The 23106-nt window shown below is 41.3% G+C and overlaps 1 protein-coding gene across 1 annotated transcript; it reads right to left on the reverse strand.

Annotated features, from left to right (window-relative positions):
• Window positions 1-318: 318 nt before the first annotated feature.
• On the reverse strand, window positions 319-22633 carry LOC144079178 (cyclin-dependent kinase-like 5). The gene is made up of 18 exons (XM_077607774.1): window positions 22487-22633; window positions 20313-20468; window positions 17117-17151; window positions 12106-12151; window positions 11342-11478; window positions 10289-10409; window positions 9932-9991; window positions 7583-7673; window positions 6423-6612; window positions 6220-6300; window positions 5967-6136; window positions 4062-5046; window positions 3068-3163; window positions 2712-2826; window positions 2526-2622; window positions 2353-2458; window positions 1201-1329; window positions 319-1133 (listed from the first exon to the last, which is right to left on the reverse strand). Exons 2-18 carry the CDS (start codon window positions 20347-20349, stop codon window positions 789-791), a joined length of 2841 nt encoding a protein of 946 aa, XP_077463900.1. The 5' UTR covers window positions 20350-20468; window positions 22487-22633; the 3' UTR covers window positions 319-788.
• Window positions 22634-23106: the final 473 nt, after the last annotated feature.

The following is a 23106-nucleotide window of genomic DNA, read 5'->3' on the forward strand; positions in this document are numbered from 1 at the left end:
TTTTATTGAACTTGAACTGAAAAAAACATATACATACATACATACATACATACATATATACACACATATATATACACATATATATACACATATATATACACATATATATGTATATATGTATATATATATATATATATATGTATATATGTATATATGTATATATGTATATATGTATATATGTATATATGTATATATGTATATATGTATATATGTATATATGTATATATGTATATATGTATATATGTATATATGTATATATGTATATATGTATATATGTATATATGTATATATGTATATATGTATATATGTATATATGTATATATATATATATATATATATATTTTAAATCGCGAACACTAGTAATGGGTGATTATTCCAAGATAAAATAATCAATTGTGGCAGCCCTAAAATGTGTATTCCTATATTTGTGAATGCTATATGTAACACGTGTATCTGTAAATTGACTTGACTTATTTCCATTTGTTTTTTGTGGAGCTCGATTGACTCAGATATTAAATGAATGTTCTCTATTAATGATATAATAATAATACTGTATTTTCATGACTATAAGGCACACTTAAAGTCTTACATTTTCTCCAAAATAGACAGGGCGCCTTATAATCCAGTGTGCATTATATATGGAAAAAAATGTGTCATTCATTGAGGATGCGCCTTATAATGAGGTGCGCCTTATAGTCGTGAAAATACGGTAATAATAATAATAATATAGCATGGCATCGTGTAGAAACATAAGAAATGATTTGAGTCCAAAGTGGGGTGACTTGCCTTCACAGGGCCGTCTCTTTCAGGTCGTTGAGATTGGCCATTCGGGAGCGGGAGGGGCGGCCGAAACCACCGTGGCCGTTCTGCCCCGCCCCTTTGACCCCCATCTGCTCCGGATACGGGTTGCCAGAGCCAGAGCCGTGCCAGCCGGGCTCTTGCGGCGGTGGTGGGTAGGCCTGCTGCCGGCTCTTCGACTGCGGCGTGTTGAGGCCCGGGTGGCCACGCCCCTCCGAGAAGACCCCCTGGGGGGCGGGACCGGGCGGATAGCGCACGTCCGGCGCCGTGGTGTGATTGGAAGACGACGAGGACGACAGGTGCAGGAGTTTGCGGAGGGACTTCAGCGGTTGGCTCTGGACGGACAAAAGCAAATCCGTTAGCTTGGCTTTTCAAAATAAAAGCTGGCCAAACGGTACGCACCGGAGAGTGCGCGTCGGCCATCTTGTCGGCCCACTCCTTCTCGCGATCGCGGCTTTTGTCGCGGCTGCGGTGGCGACCGCTCGGGTGGGAGCGCGACGTCTTTTGAAGGACCGCCTCTTCGCTGGGAACCTGCCGAGAAAGGGTGCATTATGGGAAATTAAAAAAATATATATGTTTCTGTGTATGATAGGATGTTTACATTTATGAATACATTCATTCTTTCATTCAATTTCCGAAATGTTTATCCTCACAAGGGTCGCAGGTGGTGCTTGACCCCATCTCGGACAACTAGGGATAGGCTCCAGCACCCCTCACGACCCTTGTGAGGGGAAGGGATTCAGAAAATGAATGAAAGGAGACATCATGGTTCGGCGGATGAGTGGTTAGCGCGTCGGCCTCACAGCTCTAGGGTCCTGGGTTCAAATCCAGGTCGGTCCACCTGTGTGGAGTTTGCATGTTGCCTGCGTGGATTTCGCCCGGGTACTCCGGGTTCCTCCCACATTCCAAAAACATGCATGCTAGGCTAATTTAGCACTCTGAAATGACCCATAGGTATTAGCGGGAGAGTGAATGGTTGTTTGTCTCCTCGTGCCCTGTGATTGGCTGGCCACCCATTCAGGGTGTCCCCTGCCTGGTGCCTGAAGTCAGCTGGGATAGTCTCCAGCACCCTTGTGAGGATAAGTGATTCAGAAAATGAATGAAAGGAGACATCATGGTTCGGAGGATGAGTGGTTAGCGCGTCGGCCTCACAGCTCTAGGGTCCTGGGTTCAAATCCAGGTCAGTCCACCTGTTGGAGTGTTTGCATGTTCTCCCGGGCCTGCGTGGGTTTCGCCCGGGTACTCCGGTTTCCTCCCACATTCCAAAAACATGCCTGCTAGGCTAATTTAGCATTCTTAAATTGCCCCTAGATAAGACTGATTGGTTGTTTGTTGCCTCGTGCCCTGTGATTGGCTTGCTACCCATTCAGGGTGTGTCCTGCCTGGTGGCTGAAGTCAGCTGGGACAAGCTCCAGCACCCCCCACGATCCTAATGAGGATAGAACGGTTGAGAAAATGAATGAACGAAAGGGCACATATTGAACTTATTGGCCATTAGCATACTTTTTGTAAGTGGAGCACATTTATTTGCGGGCGGCGGGCGTTTCCACTGACCATCTGAGGCTTCTTCTTCTTCTTTTTGATGGATCTGAAGAAGCCCTGCTTCTCCTTCTCCTTGGACGGCTCCACCGCGTTCAGCACCACCGTGTCCGGGCCCGTCCTCGGAGAAGAGAGTCCACGTTTTCAAGGGGTTGGGCGCGGAGGTCAAACCAAGCGACTCGGCCTACCAGGGATCGAAGGCGGTCTGGCGTTTGCCGTCCCCCGTCGCCCCTCGGCCTTGAGGGCGCCCGTCGTGGAAGGAGTTGTCTGGCCGAGGAGAAGGGACTGTTCAACGAAAAGCAACACAGAGATCCACGCTTGCGTTTTAGCCAACGCGCCACACCAAAAATCCACGGAAATGCGATTAGCCGTACCTCTGTAGAAGCTTCCGACCTTCCGGGGCATGGACTCGCTGTAGATGTTGCGGTTCTCCTTGGACGAGGCGCCGCCGCCGCCGTCGTCGGCCTGGGCTTCGTGGTACAACCCCACCTGGGTCACAAATGCTAACGAGTCAACGCCTGGTAGCGATGTGGCGCTAAAATGTAAACAAAACCTATTTTCTTTCGGTTGGGCTGTGAATTTCAATGACATTCATTTGTACGTCGTCCAACTTTGAATGGATTGGATGTGGCGGCCATATTGAACGGAAAATGTGGAGATTTAAATTTTAAAAAAATTAAAAAAGCAAGCGGAGCGGCATTTGGTTGCGAGAGAACCAACAAAGTCGGACCTCGCTTTTTTGCCTCTGCGGGTGAAAGTTGTCCCTGGTGGATTCCCTGATGGAGACTCTGCCGTGGGGGGTGGTCTCGCTGGGGGGTGGGTCGCTCTGAACACACGCACACACACACAAACGTATACACACACAATGGCTGTATATTAAAAGCAGAAGCGCATGCCACACAACTTCAAGTCACGTCAATGTAAAGCAACAGCACACGAAAGCAGCAAAATAAATTGAAAAAGCCAAGATTGTGGAAAAAAATAAAAATCAATATACTACTCATGTATTTTTTTTGTTGACAACAAACCCAGCTTTGTGTAAACATCCAGTCTGGGCGGGTTAATACGGTCAAATAAAAACCCACCGAGCTGTGAACTATTATTGTATACAGTGGTACATAACTCTACTTACGAATGCCTTTAAATTAAAAAAATTCAGGTTACAAAACAATGTTATAATGCATGCTTGTTATTCATTTTAAGACATTAATCATTTTCTTATCCCGTTCTCTCTTTTTTTGCGTGTGTCTCATATCTTTCATACAAGATTGGGGCACTTGGATCCTTTCTAAAGGGATGAATTGGTCTTTTTTCGATAGAAATGATAGAATTTGCATGTAAAGTACTGCTCTACTTACAAAACAAGTTCTGGAGGCAATTTATTTTGTAAGTAGAGGTACCACTGTAGTACAGTAAACCCTCGAATATGGCGGTTCATGTAGATTAGACATGGCCACCGCGATAATCGAAAAATCGCAAAGTAGGGTCACTGTATTATAAAAAATAAAAATCTTTAAAACTTTTTTTTCTTTAGTAGCAAGAATGGCTTCCGCTTACGAGTTTGTGGATTTTCACATTTTTATGAACTATAAAAAACAAAATTAATAATTAAGTGGGAAAAAAAATCGCCAACTAGTGAATTAGCGATAAGTGAAGACGCGATAATCGAGGGATTACTGTATTTTTTTTAAGGTTTCCGATTTTAATGGAGCGCCGCGACTTACCCGGCTCATGTCGTCCTCCCTGGAGGCCGAGTGTCGAGGCAGGGTCCGGTGCTGAAGCTGAGGGGACAAGAGCTGCAGGCTGCTGGCGCGGGTGGGCACCCCCTGTCCGACCAGCAGCCCCTCGTCGCCCCCGTGAGTCCGCTGGTGGTCCCGCCGCACGTACATGGAATGCCGGTGCGGCCTCTGCTGGGACGAGAAGGGGCTGCTGTACCCCTGGGCGTAGATCTCGCGGGGCGCCGACAGGGAGTGGGCGTGGATCCGCTCCCCCCCGCCGCCGCCACCGCCGCCCTCCTTCGGGTCGGGGCCGTCCGGCGAGTCCTTGCGGCGTGCGGACGAACGTCGGTAGGAGGAGTCTAAGGTGTTGCTCTCGCGTTCGGCGCGCGTGCTCCCGCGTCGGTCGGAACGGCGCACCACCGCCGGGCTGCCGGGCGCCGTCAGGTCCAGGCAGCTAGAGGGGAAGTAGCGGGCGGTGGGCTCGTCGGCGTACAGGTGCACGTCGTTCAGGTTGCCCACCGATTTGGCGTCGCTCAGAGTCCCGTGGCTCTTGGACGGGTTTAGGTAGGAAAACCTGGGAGTGAGGGTCTCCGGGTAGCCGCCTCCGCCACCGCCGCCGCGGCGCCCGTGCTTCTCCCCCGACTGGAGGGTGCTGGTCTTCCCCTCCACGAAGGAGTGGCGGTGCTGCTGCGAGCGGAAGTTGGGCTTGGGATACTTGGCCCCGGGGCCGTCCGAGGCCTTTGGTCCCGCCTCCAAGTCGGCCTTGCCGGCCTCCAGCAGGTGGGGGAGTTCGACGCCGTGGTTGAACATGGGCGCGCCGTAGTTCTTGGGGTGCAGGGTGGGGCTCAGGGTGACGGGCGCCGGCAGGTTGCCGTTGAGGAAGCCAACGCCGCCCTCGCCGCCGTTGCCGTGAGGGTCGTCGTGGCGCGGCAGGCTGGAGCAGTCGCGCGTGCTGGAGCGGTGGCCGCCGGAGGTCTTCAGGCCGTGGCCCCTTATTGGTCGGGAGACAAACGAGATTAGCCACACGTAGGAAAAAAAAAAGACCAAAATATGAACATTTTTTTGGATTACTATTCCCTAAAAAACAACATAAGTTGGCGATTATAGTGAAAAAAATAAAAGATATATCTAAGTCCCACTTGAGTCTAAAGTGCAGGCAAATTAAAATATTGCTACCTTATAATATGGAAAATACGGTAATCGGGATGGGCCCGATTTGGAAACCAATGAACAAACAGATTATTATACTCGTCGGTTCAGCTGTGTGGAGTTTGCATGTTCTCCCAGGGCCTGCGTGGGTTTACCCCGGGTACTCCAGTTTCCTCCCACATTCCAAAGACATGCATGGTAAACTGATTGGACACTGTAAATTGCCCCTAGCTACGAGTGATTGGTTGTTTGTCTTACTGTGGCCTGCGATTGGCTGGCTACCAATTCAGAGTGTCCCCTGCCACTGGCCCCAAGTCAGCTGGGATAGCCTCCAGCACCCCCCGCGACCCTAGTGTGGATAATAGTGTAGATGAAAAAAATGAGATTTATTTATTTCCTTATTTAAATGTATTTTCCTGTGTCTGTATTCTCACCCTCTTGCTACTGTGACAGTGAAATTTCCCAAATACGGCAAGAATAAAGTTATCTAATCTAAAGCGGTTCAGAAAATAAATGAATATAGACAATGGGCACCTTTTACTTTAAAATATGAATTTTTGGGGGGATTACTGTGGACTAAAAAAACAACAGAGTGAGAACCATAAAAGATATCCAAATCGCAGGCCCAGACAAGTTAAATAGGTCAATTTTGTAGTCCAGAAAATACAGTAAACGGGTTCAACCCGAGTTGTCGAGACATGAACGGAAACCACATTGAAAGTAATGAGAAGCTCAACGCCGGCGGTTTCCCGGAAGACCGACCTGGTGGTGGCGCCGTCGCCGTGGTGGGGCTTCCTCTTGGAGGAGCGCACCGGCGTGGGGGTGGGCGTGGGGGGTCCGGACCGCTCCACCAGCCGGAGAGTCTGGAACGTGTGGTGGTTGAGGCTCTGCTCCGTCAGGAAACGCTCGGCGGGGTTGAGCAGGAGAAGACTCTAAAAAAGCGTCCAAACAAACCAAAAAATGAGTTCCTTTCGCTCCCGCATGTCCGCCGCCTCCATGCGATCTTGGCGAGTACCTTGAGAAGGTCCAGCAGGGCCCCGCCCATGATTCCCAGGTACCGGCGCTCCAGCGTTTGCGGGTGGTTTACAGCGGGGAACTGGAAAAATGGACAACAGGGAACGGACACTCCGGGATTGGCTGACACTTAGAACAGATTGGACATCTATAGACATCAATGGCAGTGATTGGGTGATTTTGATGGGTTTTTATTCGTCCTACCCGCAGTCCGTGAAAGCGAGGGTTGCTGTAGAAGAGCTTCATCTGCTCGGGGGGGAGGGGCCCCAGGACTTTTTGGATGGTGAAGAGCTGGTCGATTTCGCTCTCGCCCGGGAAGAGGGGTTGACCGTCGCTAAGCTCGCCCAGGATGCAACCCACCGACCACATGTCCACCGCCTTGCCGTATGGCGCCCTGAAAAAAGGAAACAATTGTCAAAAAAAATAATAAAAATAGGAGTGAAATGTTATTTATGGCCAAAGGTCAAAAGGTCACTTTTTAAAAAAATGTTTATATATATATATATATATATATATATATATATATATATATATATATATATATATATATATATATATATATATATATATATATATATATATATATATATATATATATATATATATAATTTTTTTGTCTTTTAGAGAAGAATATTTGGGGAGCTTTTTTAGCCTAACGTAGTCCAAGCTAATAGCATTAGATTGTGTTATAGCCACCAAGTTTAAAAATTGAGCAACATTATTATTTATTTTTTTGTTTTTGGGTTGTTGTGGGATCAGAGGTCACCAGAAATCTGTTAATGTGTCTTTTAGAGAAGAATTTTCCAGAGAGAAGAATTTTTGGGGGGCTTTTGGGGCTAACGTAGCCCAAGCTAATAGCATTAGATTGTGTTTTAGCAGCTAGTTAATACATGAGCAAAGTTAGCAACATAATTTTTTTTTGAAATTGTTTGCGTTGTTGAGGGACCAGAGGTCACCAGAAATCTGTTAATGCGTCTTTTAGAGAAGAATCTTTCAAGAAAGATTTTGGGGGGGCTTTTGAGGCTAACATAGCCCAAGCTAATAGCATTAGATTGCGTTTTAGCCAGCTAGTTAAAAAAATGAGCAAAATTATCAACATTTTTAGAGATTAATTGCATCACGCCATAATTAAAACAACTTTGAGACCCTTGACGTTCATTTAAATAAAAAACCCAAAGAGCAAATCAACTTTTACTTCGTTTTGGTTTTAGCTAACGCACGTCGACACAGCTTGAAACAAGCGATGACGTGTCATTGAAAAGGAAGTGAGCGCGTCACTTTCAAAATAATGGCACGCCAGCTTGGTGAGGATAAGCGGTTGAGAAAATGACTGACTAGTAAGTCAAATGTGAAGAGTTACTTGCCCGAGAAGGAGTTCCGGCGAGCGGTACCACCTGGTGGCCACGTACTCCGTGTAGTTGGCGTCCGTTCCCTCCGAGAGATTCCGAGCGAAGCCTGTCGAGAGAAGCCCGGATAAGGGACAGATAGACGGATGGACAGACAGTGGTGACCGGGCCGGGACATTGCGTCCTCATTAAAAGGATAAAATGGGTCAAACCATGGGGGAAATAAAAGCCTGAGCCACCATTACGTTTCGGCGATTGGAGATGTGCTTTTACGTCTTTTCGCAAGGGGGATGGAGGAGGCTAGGAATGTGGGAACGTTCCAGAATAGGTCGTAGGAGAGAATTGCTGGATAATTAAGTGCTTTGCCGCAATAATTTTTTTAAAATGATTTCCATTCATTCATTCACCACGATTGGTCGGGCATCGATTCAGAATGTCCCCTGCCTCGTGTGTATAGTTAGCTGGGATAGGCTCCAGCACCCCCGCGACCTCATTCAGAAAATGAACGGTGCCTATTCTTTGTCATGATTATTTTTTTTGTGTTTATTTGACAAGTAAAGTTTTTTTCAAATACGTTTTATTTGTTCAATTTAACATTTACAAATGAATAAAAATTTAAACCATTGCTAGCCTGTCATTTCATTAATTAAACACTTATCCATTTTAACAAGGTTGCCAGTTCATTTGTAACTCATATTTGACCTATTTATATCATGATTTATTAGGAATACAATACATTTTTAATCAAATAAAAAACGTAACATTTCTTTAAAAAAAGGTATTTTTAAAATATATAATTTAACATTTTTTATTTCAAAATAATTTTTCAAAATGTCAATTAAAAAAATGAGTTAGATGTCAAAATGTATTTTATACTATTTATTAGAATACAATACATTTTTAATTAAATTTAAAACATGAATATAAAATATATTTTTAATCTTTTCCCTTTCATAATAACTACAAAATAATGATAAATTTAAAAAAAATCAGTTTAAAAAAGGAGTTGGGTGTCAAATTTTTGCTGGAAAAAGAGAAATTGACGATACGAGCATGCAGAATTAGCATGTCCTTAGCCTATACATAGCATATCTTCCGTGGCCAACGCCCCCCACCCCCTTCCCCCCCATCTCTGGCAACCGAAATCTGGCAACAGATTGCCCGCATGATGTTTTCCATCGCCTATCCCCTCTCGTTCGGTTGCCAGATTGGCCATGAGCTCCATCTTAGCCTGCCGCGCTGCGAGGCGATTCGCAAACTGAGGCGTACGGCGAGCCAGCTCCAGATAAAGAAAGCCCACCGCACATGGCGTGCAACTTATAGTCCAAAAAACACCTAAATATGCATCCAAGATTTACAGTAATAACTCGTTTATGGTGGTTAATTGGTTCCGAGACATGTCGTAATAAGTGAATACAATAATCCCTTGAATATCGCGCATAATGTAGACCGTGATAATCAAATAATTCGCAAAGTAGGGTCACCCCTATTAGAAAAAAAGATAATTCATCATAATTCTGCTTACGAGTGTGGATTTTCACATTTTTACTTAAAAAAATAGATTTTGTTTTTAAATACTTAAGTGGGAAAAAAGTGTGTAGTACTGAATTTATGACAAGTGAAGATGCGATAATCAATCGATTGTGTTTTTATGTTGTGTATTTAATATTTGAACTTTTATAACCCCCTTTGTACTATTATAAGGTAGACAGTGCCGCCCTAGTGGCCAGTGATATACTCTCAAACACAGGTGTCAAAGTGGCGGCTTGGGGGCCAAATCTGGCCCGCCACATCAGTTTGTGCGGCCCGGGAAAGTCAATCATGAGTGCCAACTTTCTGTTTTAGGACCAAATTCAAATGAAGATTATAGATGTATATTATATTTCCTGATTTTCCCCTTTTTAAATCAATAATTGCATTTTTTTCTTTTGGTGTTCATTAGGTCAAAAAGCATTTTGCCAAATCTAAAAAATAAATATATAAAAATATTTTCGGTTTTCCACTTTAATATTGAATATATTTTTTTTTTAATTGTTTCCATTTGAAATGAAAAACAAATGATTATTAGATGGTTTTGCTTACTAAGAAAAAAAAAGTTCAAATAAAAAGTTTTATATCTATAAAAAACTGAATATTTAGGGCTTTTGATCCAGTTCTTAGAATCCAATTAAAAAAAAAAAAACTAAATATATCTAAAATGGTTCGGCCCACATGAAATCGAGTTGATGTTATTGCGGCCTGCGAACAAACCCGAGTTTGACACCCTTGCTCTAATGGATCAGATATAGGTTGGCTAGCAAAATCTGACCGTTTCATCCGGATCCAAGACGGCACCTAAATTGACATTCCGATTGGACGGCGGCTCACCGAAATCGCACAACTTGAGGACGTCGTCGGAGCTGATGAGCAGGTTTTCCGGCTTGATGTCTGAAAAAAAAAGCCGAGAAGACGCGTCACGCGGGGGACGTGTCCAAACGTCCTCGGCTAAAAGGCTCAAATGAAAAAAACATGAACGTTGACAGATTGCGCCGCGGGAAAAAAAAAAACTCTTGACTTATTCATCAAGGACAAACCCGCGGCGCGGAATGCGAACGTGGGGAGATCCCGGCGGCCATTTGGACAGCCCAGCGCCATCTGGCTCGCCGCTCTTCCTCGGAAAGTGTCGGAATCGAAAAAAAAAAAAAAAAAAAAAAAATGCAGTGACTGGAGATGACCCAAATTTACCTCGGTGGACGATGTCATGCTTGTGGCACCAGTGGATGGCCTTGATCAGCTGGTAGATGTAGCTTCGCGCTTTGTCCGCGGGCACGCCGTTGGGCAGCTCCTCCAGGAGCTCCAGCATGTTCTGGAGAAGTTCAGATGGAAAGAAGCTATTGAGCATAGAGCAAGGGTGTCAAACTCGGGTTGGTTCGTAGTCCGCGCTAATGTCAACTCCATTTCATGTGGGCCGGACTATTTTAGATATAATATTTAGATATTTTTTTTAATAAATGGATTAAAAGAACTGGATTTCAAATCCCTGAATATTCCGTTTTTTATAGATCTAAAAAAAATGTTTATTTGAGCTTTTTTTTAAATATATTTTTAGATTTGACAAAATGATTTTTAAACTAAAAACACAGAAAAAAATGGATTAAAAAATGACAATGACTGATTTAAAAGGGGGAAAATCAGGAAATGTAATATACAGCTATACTCTTCATTTTAATTTGATCCTAAAACAGAAAGTCGGCACTCATGATTTACTTCCTCGGGCCGCACAAAATGATGCGGCGGGCCAGATTTGGCCCCCGGGCCACCACTTTGACACATGTGCACTAGATCAAGGCTGTCAGACTCGGGTTGGTTCGCGGGCCGCGTTAACGTCAACTCGATTTCATGTGGGCCGGACCATTTAAGATATTTTTAGATTTTTATTTATAAATGGATTAAAAGCCCCGAATATTCCATTTTTCATAGATCTAAAACAATGTTTATTTGAGCTTTTTTTTTTAAATATATTTTTAGATTTTACAAAACGATTTTTTTTTACTAAAAACACAGAAAAATGGATTTAAAAAATTACAATTATGGATTTAAAAAGGGGGAAAATCAGGAAATGTAATATACATCTATACTCTTTTACTCATTTTAATTTGATCCTAAAACAGAAAGTCGGCACTCATCATTTAATTTCCCGGGCCACACAAAGTGGTGGCCCAGGGGCCAGATTTGGCCCCTGGGCCACCACTTTCACACATGGCATAGAGGAAAAAAAATAAAAATAAAAGAGCTCACCTTCTCCACGTACTCAAAGACCAGGTAGAGTTTCCCTCTCCGCCGGAAGGCCTCTTTGAGTTCCACGATGTTCTCCTGCTTGAGCGTGCGCAGCATTTTGAGCTCCCGCAGGGTGGTTTCTTTAACCTCGTCATTTTCTGAGGGAAAAACGTGGGCTGAGTGAGTTGAATCTCCCCAAAAATTGGAAAAAAAAAGTGAAAATCAAATGTATTAGATCACAGGTGTTAAAGTGACGGCCCGGGGGCCAAATCTGGCCTGCTGCATCATTTTGTGTGGCCCGGTAAAGTCAATGATGAGTGCCGATTTTCTGTTTTAGGATCAAATTCAAATAAATAGTATAGATGTGTATTAAATTTCCTGATTTCCCCTTTTTAAATCAATAATTGTAATTTTTTTAATCATTTTTTTCTGTGTTTTAGTTCAAAAATCATTTTGTAAAATCTAAAAATATATTTAAAAAAGCTCAAATAAACATTGTTTTAGATCTATAAAAAAACGGAATATTCAGGGCTTTTAATCCAGTTCTTTTAATCCATTTATATGGTGGGGGAGTGGTTTGAGCGCCGGCCCTGCGCTTTTGGGGTCGTGGGTTTGATTCCAGGTGGGTTCTCAATGTGTGGGGTTTGCATGTTCTTCCCCTGGGCTTGCAATGGCTTTCTCCGGGTACTCCAATTGCCTCCCACATCCCAAAAAAATGCATGCTAAGCTAATTGTATGAGAATTGTGGACACTATTAAATGTATAACTTAAAAAAAAAATCTTACCTTCACTGTCTTTGAATTTCTTGATAGCCACAATTTCATTGGTGTCCTGCAAAACACACACAAAAACACATTTGTGAGATTTCTAGACAAAAAAAAGTACATCAACCAGCAACGTTTTTATGTTAAGTTCCAATGAAAATTTAAAAAAAACTGGCGAGGGGGGGGGGGCGGGGCGGTGGATGAGTGGTTAGCATGTCGGCCTCACGGTGGAGGACCTGGGTTCAAATCCAGGTTGGTCCAACTGTGTGGAGTATGCATTTTTTTTTCTCCCCGAGCCTGCGTGGGTTTTCTCCGGGTATTCCTGTTTCCACCCACATTCCGAAAACAAGCTGATTGGGCAGTCTAAAATTCCCTCTAGGTTTGAGTGAGTGTCAATCGCTGCGATTGGCTGGCCACCCCCGCCTCTGGCCCGGAGTCAGCAGGGATAGGCTCCAGCACCCCCCGCGACCCTAGTGAGGAAAAATATTCTGGCACACCAATGAAAAGTTTAGCCACCCGTGGACATCTTTGAAAGTACATCAGAAGTCAGTCCTCCATTTTGTGCCTGGGGGTTAGCATCCCTTGAAGGGCAGCGCCATTTTTAGCCGAGACCCTCGCCCTGCTTTCCTCGCCCTCATTTCGAGGCCCGCCGGCGTTTGCGCTCGGAGCTCCGCTAACAGCAAGCAACGTGGCGAAGGAGACACCATACGCAAAATGAACCGTGAAATCGCAACAGGCTGGAAATCGGGGGCGTCAAACTCCGATGGGTTGGCGGGGGGGCGGGGGAGCCCACTCCATCTCGTGTGGTTAGTAAAGTGTATAAATACGTAACAGCTATTGATTTAAGCACAGGAATGCACACGGAATGGGATTGCCAGTTTGTGTACACACTTGTGAAACATTGACAGCGCTTCAACTCTCAACCGTTTTGTTTTTCAGGGCAAAATGGAGCCACGCCCCCTCGCAGGTGGACAAGTTAAGTACAGTCGAACCTCTAGTTATGAAATTGCAGTAATCCCTCGATTATCGCGGGTAATTTAGACCAGACATATACCGCTATATGACCCTATTTAAAAAATACATATATATTTTTTTTTAAATAGGAGTGAGCCTTTTAAAATATATATATATTTTTTTAAATAGGAGTGACGCTATTTAAAAAATATATATATATATTTTATTTTTTTAAATAGGAGTGACCCTATTGATATATATATATATATATATATATATATATATATATATATATATATCCTCCTATTTAAAAAAAATAAAAAATAAAATAGGGTCACTATTTAAAAAATGAAATATATATATATTTTTTAAATAGCGTCACTCCTATTTAAAAAAAATATTAATATTTTTTTAAATAGGGTGACTCCTATTTAAAAAATATATATATATTTTTTAAAAGGGTCACTTCTATTTAAAAAAAATAAAATATATACATTTTTAAATAGGGTCACTCCTATTTAAAAATATTATATATTTTTTTTGAATAGAGTCACTCCAATTTAAATATATATATATATATATATATATTTTTTTATTTTTTTTTCTTACTTCAGTGCCGAGTCCTAGTAGCAAGTGGTAGACAGGGCGTGGCTTACGCTTGCGGATTTCAGCGTGGATTTTCACATTTTTATGAATTCAAAAAATAAAAATAAAATTAAAATTCCCCAGAAAAAAAATCTGTGATGTCGTGAAACCGCGTAAATTGAAGCAGCGATATTCGAGGGATTACTGTAATTGGTTCCAGAACTTTTTCAGATCTTTAAAATTTCCTAAGTAGAAGTGTACTTTATATGTAAATTCTCAAATTCGTTCCACGGTCAGATTACATATGTAATAAATCAATTAGGAGAATAATTTTACCATGTAAAACAATGATATGTATTAAACATGATTACGGTCATACAAGAATACCGATGACATCATTTCTCTGCTTTACGATAGAATTAAACCATCACTTGGCCCTGAAAAAATATTCAAAATTTCTCTGAAATTTGAGCTTTTTGGACTTCGAAGACCCCCAAAAAGCAAACGGTCATGTCGCAAACACTGGTTTGGCAGGCGCCCATTCGGTTAATCTCCTGCGAATACGTTGAAAGTGTCAATGAAAAGATGTTCTAACCGTCAAAGAATCCATTTAGTGCTTTTGGAAGACGAGTGAGTCAGCGGCAACATCTTATTTTTGGAGCGCTCGCGCTTGCTTGCTTGCTTGCGTAAGTCGTTTCTTAGCAAACGACGGCTGTCGAGCGGAAAAAAAAATGTTCCGTATCCGTCCGCTGGCCTTTTTGAAAGATGATTTATGTAGGCTGGCTAGAAAAAAAGTGGGCCAGCCAAAAAAAGGAGGGATTTAAGGAGGTCACCTTGACTTGGATGGAGCGCAAATGGCAAGTTTTATTGGAGATGTCCCACAAAAAATGAAAAATAAATAAATAAAATGTAAGTCAAGAAAATGAAAATTCTCTCTTCAGACAACTTTGTTCCTGAGAACCAAACATTTAAAACTAATTTATTTGCAACCAGGAGTAAGTATCGCCACACCGAAAATATGCGATGGGGACATCACATGGGTCGCGGGGGTGCTGGATCCCATCCCAGCTAAGTTGGGAACACCCCGAATTGGTGGCCAGACAATCGCACAAAGAACCAATCACTCATAGCTAAAGACAGTTTAGCATACAATTAGCTTAGCTTGCTACCATCTTTTTGGGATGTGGGAGGAAAGCAGAGTACCCAGAGAAAACCCACACAAGCCCAGGGATAACATGCATATTACACACAGTGATGACCCACCTGGGATCGAACCCTCAACCCCAGACTGTAGAGGCCGAGTTGCTAACCACTAGGTCACCGGGCCATGCCAAGAGTTTGTTTTAGGTATTTTTTATTTTATTTTATTTTTATTTAAAAGCAAGGGTGTCAAACTCGGGTTGGTTTTTAGACAAAATATTTAGCTTTTTTTTATTGTTTTATTTTTTTTTTTGAATAGGATTAAAAAAACTGGATCAAAAGCCCTAAATATTCAGTTTTTCATAGATCTAAAACTGTTTATGATTTTTTTTCTTGGTAAGGGAAAACATGTTTTTATGATGTTCAAAATGAAAGCGGAAAACAGAAAATATTTGTATATTTATTTTTATATTTTCCAAAATTATTTTTAAACTAAAAACACAGGATAAAAAGGGATTTAAAAAAACTTCTATTATTGATTTTAAAAGGGGAAAAAATCAGGCAATATAATATACATCTTTAATAATTTGAATTTGATCCTAAAACAGATGGTTTCTCGGGCCGCACAAAATGATGCGGCGGGCCAAATTCGGCCCCCGGACCGCCACTTTGACACCCCTGATTTAAACACTTCCGCCTTGGAAACATTCCCAAATATTTCTCACGACGTAACCCAGTCGGGATTATTTCCACTAATCTTTTACGCCGCCCGTAGTAAACAATCTCTCGCCGAATTCCGACGGGATGTCGGTGGGATTTGTTCGGGTCTTAAAATAAACAATAAAACAGCAGCTGGTGCGTGGAACCGAGCCCACTCGCAATAAACACGATAACAATAAAACTCTGTACAAGCGCTAGCTTTTTAATGGTTAGCGCTAGCTGGCGTGAACGACGGCGCCGTCGCCACCCCGCGTAATTGCGTTCTATTTCCGTCCATTTCCGCTTCGTTCGTATTGTAATTTTGTAATTCGCGGACGAACAGCAGCTGCGACCCATCGAGCGGCATTTGGCTCCGCCTCCTGGAGGGTAGCTACGTACGGGCCCATTCATCTCGCCGCGCCGCCGCTTCCAGATGGCGGCGGTCCATTTTGAGCCGCGGCCAGGGTTTGGGCGCACGCTGCGTCGAGCCGCGAATTCAACCGCGGCCGACGTCTATTAGCGAGTTTCCCGCCGAGCGAGAGCGCAGTGTTGCCGTTCGCGTTTGCTTTCCGATGCTGGAGTGCGCCCAAAGAAAAAAAAATGTCGACAATTATTATTATACAGTCATACCTCTAATTACGAATGCCTCTAGGTATGAAATTTTCAGGTTACAAATTTATGCAAATGATTTAGTCGAGTTACGAAATCCGCCGCAAAAGTAAATCTATTTCCTTATCCGTTATCTTAGGGGTGTTGGACTCGGGTTGGTTCGCGGGCCGCATTAACGTCAACTCTATTTCATGTGGGCCGGACCATTTTAGATATAATATTTAGATTGTTTTTTTTTTTTTTTTTAAATTGGATTAAAAGAACGGGATCAAAAGCCCTAAATAGTCCGTTTTTCTAGATCTAAAGCAATGTTTATTTGAGCTTTTTTTCTTAGTAATGGAAAATTTCTTTTAATCATGTTTTTCATTTCAAATGGAAACTAAATATATTTTTTTAATGATGTTCAATATTAAAGTGGAAAACGGAAAATATCTATATATTTATTTTTAGATCTTACAAAATACACTTTGAACTAAAAACACAAAAGAAAAAAAAAGATTAAAAATAGCAATGATTGATTTTAAAAAGGGGGAAAATCAGGAAATTAAATATACATCTATACTCTATATTTGAATTTGATCCTAAAACCGAACGTCAGCACTCATGATTTACTTTCTCGGGCCGCGCAAAATGATGCGGCGGGCCAGATTTGGCCCCCAGGCCGCCACTTTGACACCTGTACATTATCTTATTATGAAAATATTGTCGCAGATCCATTGAATCTCACTTGAGAACCCCGTTACCCTCTACTGGGCTCTCATTGGCTGTCTCACAACAACCACTATCCATGTTTCAAGATTCTCTCTTACATAGCTGTCCACCTCTGCTAAATGCTAGCCTTATTAATGATTTTAATTCCACTTATTAAGCGATTAAAAACCATAAAAATGCAACACGGCATATTTTTTCACCCACACACAGGTAAAAGTCTAAAACATGTGTCAAAGTGGCGGCCCGGCCCATATAAAGTACATCGCTACTTCCGAAATTTTCAAGTTACGAAAAAGGTTGGTAAGTAGGAATTGACGGTTTTGGTGTTTCTTACCTTGTGTCTGCACTTGAGAACAACACCATAGGCACCTGGAAGGAAACAGAATGGGGTCAAATACCGTGAAAGCATGGCAAATTCATTGGATTGGTTCAGGGATGACAACATTATTCATCGTTTAATGTTTGAATCGTCTTCAATTGTATACGGAAGGCAGGCGCTAACCTGCTAGTATTTGGCATTAGCATTATAGCTGCGAATTAGCATTGGAAGCAAAAAACAAAGTTGAATACTTTTGAGACACTTACAATCAACAAAAAAGAATGTTTGTTATTTTTCTTTGATGAATTAAAAACAAAAATGTAAAAATAAACTAAGACGACTATATCCCATGTTTCCCTTTTTTGTTTTTTCATAAAATTATGTCAATAAATTACAAAAATAACACTGAAAAGACCAACAATTGCAAAAGTATTTGGTTCAATTGAATTGTATTATACCAATATTTTCATAACGAAATCATATTACAAAATATAAAAATAAAAAATATATATGTAAATGTACAAATAAAATGATTTTTTATCTTTTTTCTCTATTTGTTTGAATTTTTTAAAATATAATTATTCATGAAAAATAAAGAAAATACTTTTTATATTAAAGTAAAAAGACAAAATATTTTATTACGTTAAATTTTAGATATATATACATATTTAGACATATGCAGATAAAAATTACGCTTGTTACGAGTGATGTCCAATCAATTTGTACAGGGAGGTTGGCAGCAAATGAACCCATTTGTATTGCTCAACAGATTCGACGTCTATTTCTGTCTGCCGGGAGACAAACGAACGGACGCCCCAGTTCAAAAAGATTGGACGCAAAATAGGTCGCCAAACAACCGATTAGAAAGGAGACCGCTCTCTTTTTCCTTTCCCAGAAAAAAACGTGCGAGCGCTGTGTGCTTTTGCCGCGTCATGGTGGAAAGGCTGGCACTTTGATGAGATTTGGATTTATTGCTTTCTTTTTGGCACTCCGTGTTGGCATGACAACAACACCGGCGCCAACACTGGCTGCCCGCAACAATAGGTACCACCTTCACTGTGAAATTGCCTCCCAGAGAAATGTCGGCTGAACAAAATAGGGGGCGACGTTGAGTCATGTGACCCCGCCTGCTCACGATTACCATAAATTACCACAACTAGATTTTGTTTAAGGTTTTTATCCGTTTATCTTTTCTCGATTTTGAAATAAATGATCGTATCGGACGCATTTTATGTCTAATTTGTGCACATATAAGCCGTACCCTTAGTCATTTAAAAAAAACTTTTTTACAAATATGTGAGAAAATATGGTAATTTTTGCGGAAAATAAAACAACATTTGAAATATCAAAAATGGACCGGATGCCCTAAAAACGGTTTGAAGTTAGCATCATGCACTATAGATATTAAAAATAATGTTTAGAGTTCTTTCGGTGCCGCCATTTTGGAGAAATAATCACCTTCTGCAAAACAGTCGTTTGAATGTAAACAAAAAAAATGAATGCGTCTGAATGCTGGATTGGACGTTTTGGGGTATTTAAAAACTCTAAAAAATGTCATTTGTCAAGAATAATATTCATAATAAACAAAGATTGATGTCAGAAAGCTAATATTGGTCTATTTGGATGGGAAATGGTCTCCAAAATGTCGGAAAATGATGCAAAAGGAAATGGAATCTTCATATTTATTGAATAAAATGGATATTTAGTGATCAGAGAGAATAAAAACAGTCCAGCTAAACTATGAAAAAAGTGCGGAATATGTAATTCATGTTTTTTTTTTAATTCAAAAGGACGCACAAATGAATTTCAAGGACAAATTTGGCAAGTCAGTCATTTTTGAAAGCAGCCATTTTGAATCTCAGCAGATGGACGGTGTCGTAAAGGCTTGATGGTCGGTTTGAGCGTGCAAAGACGCGCCAAATGACAAATGAAATGTCGTTGTCGTCCTCGTCTCCCGTGGGTTGACACAAACTGCTTAATTACATAAACGCTAAAAGCGCGCACGTGGAATGTCCACGTGAGCCATCGACAACTATTGACTGACCTTAAGTTCGCGGAGGAAAAATCTATGAGAACGTGGGGCACGATGGCGTTCATGTCGTTGACATGATTGCCTTGAAATTCACCCTAACAACACTTTCTGTTGAGTGAAATTACGCAGATTTCCCACATTCTTTTATTTCTGGGGTTGATTTTTGACTTAAAAACCTTTTCAATTGACAACCGATTTTGTGACGGTATCCGATTTGGTCACGAGATCGAATCCGAAGCAGAACTTGCGTGTTTTCATTATTATTGTGATTTTTGCTTTGCTATTGACTGCTGTCAATCAATCCACTAGGCAAAAATACTACATTTCTTGAGCATTGGTCTCAAAAATAGGGCCCACAGGCCGAAAGCAGCCCACTTGGGGTCCGATCCCGGCCGTTGGGGGGTGTTCGGGCTGACTTTGTATCTTATTCATACAGGATTAAATGCTTTCATTTTTCTTTTTTTTCCTAATCCAAACTAAATCCAAATTCGAATCTAAATCTAAATCAAATCCAAATTGACTGAATCTAATCAAACCCAAATCGACTCTAAATCTAATCAAACCCAAATCGACTCTAAATCTAATCAAACCCAAATCGACTCTAAATCTAATCAAACCCAAATCGACTCTAAATCTAATCAAACCTAAATCGACTAAATCTAATCAAACTCAAATCGACTCTAAATCTAATCAAACCCAAATCGACTCTAAATCTAATCAAGATCGACTCTAAATTTAATCAAGATCGACTCTAAATTTAATCAAGATCGACTCTAAATTTAATCAAGATCGACTCCAAATCTAATCAAGATCTAATCAAAATCTAATCAAAATCAAATCAAGATCTAATCAAAATCAAATCAAGATCTAATCAAAATCAAATCAAAATCAAATCCTAATCAAATCTAAATCTAACACTAATCCAAATCTAAATCCAATCTAAACTATTTTTCATTATATTTACTGGTTTAAAAATATGGGCATTAGTTCGGCATCGGCAAACCATATCGTATTGGATCGGATGTCAAAAAGTCAGTATCGGGACATCACGATTGGTTATCACAGTGGGACGCAAACTTGAATTCCACAGAATAGCTAAAGATGGCCAAAACAATTGAAACTAAATATGCATTTGATCAATAAAACACTGAATCCGAATCCCTCAGGGCCGCAACTCACCTTCACCCACGATCCCAAGGACCTCAAATTTATTCATGACATCGCCGCTGTCACGCCTCTTCACGGAGTCAAAGCCTCATGGCGCTCGGGCAGGAGGGGGCGTGGCCAGCCGCGGGCTCCCGTCAAGTGCCGCAGCCCTCGCCGCATGGCCGTCACCTACCAAACAACAACAAAAAAAACATCACCCTCATTGATATGGAGTCAAAACATGTCTTGAGGCACTCATTTTTAATCAGGCAAATCTCTCGGCACCTCATAGTTTTTCTCCCATTGCTTTTTGTGCCAAATTAAACAGCCCGGACCCCCACAAAACACCTGAGGAACGCCACCGCCGATGCGTACGGACGATTAATCAACACGAGGCGGTCCCGCCTTTCTCCGGGGCCGGAAGAGCGGCACGGATGATTGCGCGGGTTCTCGGCGCTTTCGCTAGCAAGCGAGTGACTCATGCGTGGTGAGGAGAACGCCAAGTCTGTGCAGGGAGCTGAAAATATACACTAGTTTTAATCTTCTCCCTTCACGGAGCCAATGCAAAATTCCCCGAGGTGAACACGGCAAAAGGCGCACCTTTTTGCCATTTTCTTAGATTAAATTTGATTAAACTTTATTCATCCTGTACTTGGGAAAATCACTTTGTTGCAGCAGCAACAGTGAAAACATAGACACAGAAAAATATTAGATTAATGAGAGCTTTTCTTTAAAAAAAAAAAAAAAAAAAAAAATCCAGTTACAATGCAAAAAAATATGTATTTTTCTTATGACCACATTATAAACCTATGCCATTTGTGCATGTCTAATTGTTTCTTTGTTGCTTTCTAGTCTTTTGATCCTGTTTTTTCCCACTTCTTCCTTACTATTGCCTATTTGCCAATTTATATTGCATTTTTAACATCTACCTTTGATATTTACATGTATATGAAAGGATTTGATCCAAGATGGCAGCACGCACGGGTGCAATTTCGTCATACGCAGCTGGACAAAGCCTATGTCCGATTATTGTTATTATTATTATATGTTTATGAATACGAAGTCCCTTTATTAAATAAATCAACCTCAAACACAAATTACTGTAATAACAAATGTTAAATTGTGATAACTATCATGTCAAACGTTTTAACTGTTCTGTTAAACTGCAATTTTGTAGAATAATTGTCAGTGCCTTAGCTTTTGGATGATAGCTAGCGTGTTTACCATACAGGTTATCATTTTAACTTGATTTTTCCCCCCATTTTTAATAGAAAATGATTTTACAAGAAAGCTATTGCCGTTTTAAGCAAAAGTTATTGCTTTTTTTTTTTTTTTTTTTTACATGAAGTCTTTAGCATTTTTTTTACATGAAGCCTTTAGCATCTTTTTTACATGAAACCTTTAGCATTTTTTTTAAAATAAATCCTTTAACATATTTACATGAAACCTTTTGCATTTTACATGATTTTTGTCACATTTTACAAGATAAATGACCGGCAATAAATTGAACAGTGAAATTAATCAAAATAAATACTTTCAAACGGCTGTTACACGAAAATAGTATTAATTCATTTTCATTCTCATGTTTATTGCCCGTAACCATTGAGAAAAGTGGTCTGGAAAAATGAATGTACCTTTATTGGTTTATAATTGTACTTATTCGTTTGAATAGAGAAGATGAACAATAAAAAAATACAACGATTAATAATCGAAATATGAGAATTAGAATAGACACCTGGCGTCAAGATACATTTCACGCCAAATGTGATGGGTTGAGTTTTTAAACAGCTAAAAATACTAACCTGCCCTAAAGTGTTAAGAATTAATAAATGCAAAATGTAAAATTTACCATTTTTACTTAGGCAATTAGGTGCCCCCTCTGAAAAAAAAAGCCCCGTAACCCGCCGTTTGGAAACCTTGTTTGGCGTAGGTACATTTGCGCATGCGTGGGACGCAACTCCCACCTGAAAACATCCAACTAGTCCAACACAACATTAACAACGAACTCTCCCAAATGTCCTCGCGTGAACCTCCTTACTAGCACGCCGTTTCGCCTTGAATTATCACCAACGAAGCTGAAAATGAAACGAGTTGTGTTTTCTCCCCTACGTAAACATTCCTGGCAGGAGCGAGCCGCGCGGTGGACGCTCGCCTCCTCCTCCTCCGCATTTGCTTCGACCCCAAAAAAGACAACTAAAAGTACTCACTCGGTCAATATCTACGAGGTGAAAGCTGAAAGTGGGCCCGTCCATTCACCCGCTAACGGAGGAGCTCTTTCCCTTACATGCGGTTGGCTCCCAATGAATCCACCGACTGACTGGCTAAAGTGAGCTTTTAACAAGGTGCTAGCTACCCGTCGCCGTGGTAACTTCTTCGAGTGGCAGCAAGACTCCCCCAATCACAGCACTCGCTTGCGTCCCGCCTTTTTCAAAACGGACCAATCCGAGAACGCAATGGTCGCTGCGGCGCGAGAATGTGCGACGGTTCTTTTTTCCACACGAATGGAATATTGTTGTCCTAATTTCTCAATTACACAACTCACAAGATCATACGCCAGGCTATGGACAAACGCACGGAGCGTTTACTTGACAGCTCTCTTTCGCTAATATGTTTAATTGTTAGGGTGCTTTGCAATCCTTTTGACCGATTTTCACCATTATAATCAACTCTGGTTATGACGCCACTGCCTTAATTGCGTGGGGTGTCCCAATCCCTGATGCAATGTTCTGGGTTGAATAACTATGAAACAATATTAAACAGCTAAATTTAGTTGCCAAATGCATTTCCTACATGTAGTTATCTCAAAGTACATGCTCTATTTATCAAA

This window comes from Stigmatopora argus, chromosome 8 (genome assembly GCF_051989625.1).
Source record: "Stigmatopora argus isolate UIUO_Sarg chromosome 8, RoL_Sarg_1.0, whole genome shotgun sequence".
In the NCBI taxonomy this organism is placed as follows: Eukaryota; Metazoa; Chordata; class Actinopteri; order Syngnathiformes; family Syngnathidae; genus Stigmatopora; species Stigmatopora argus.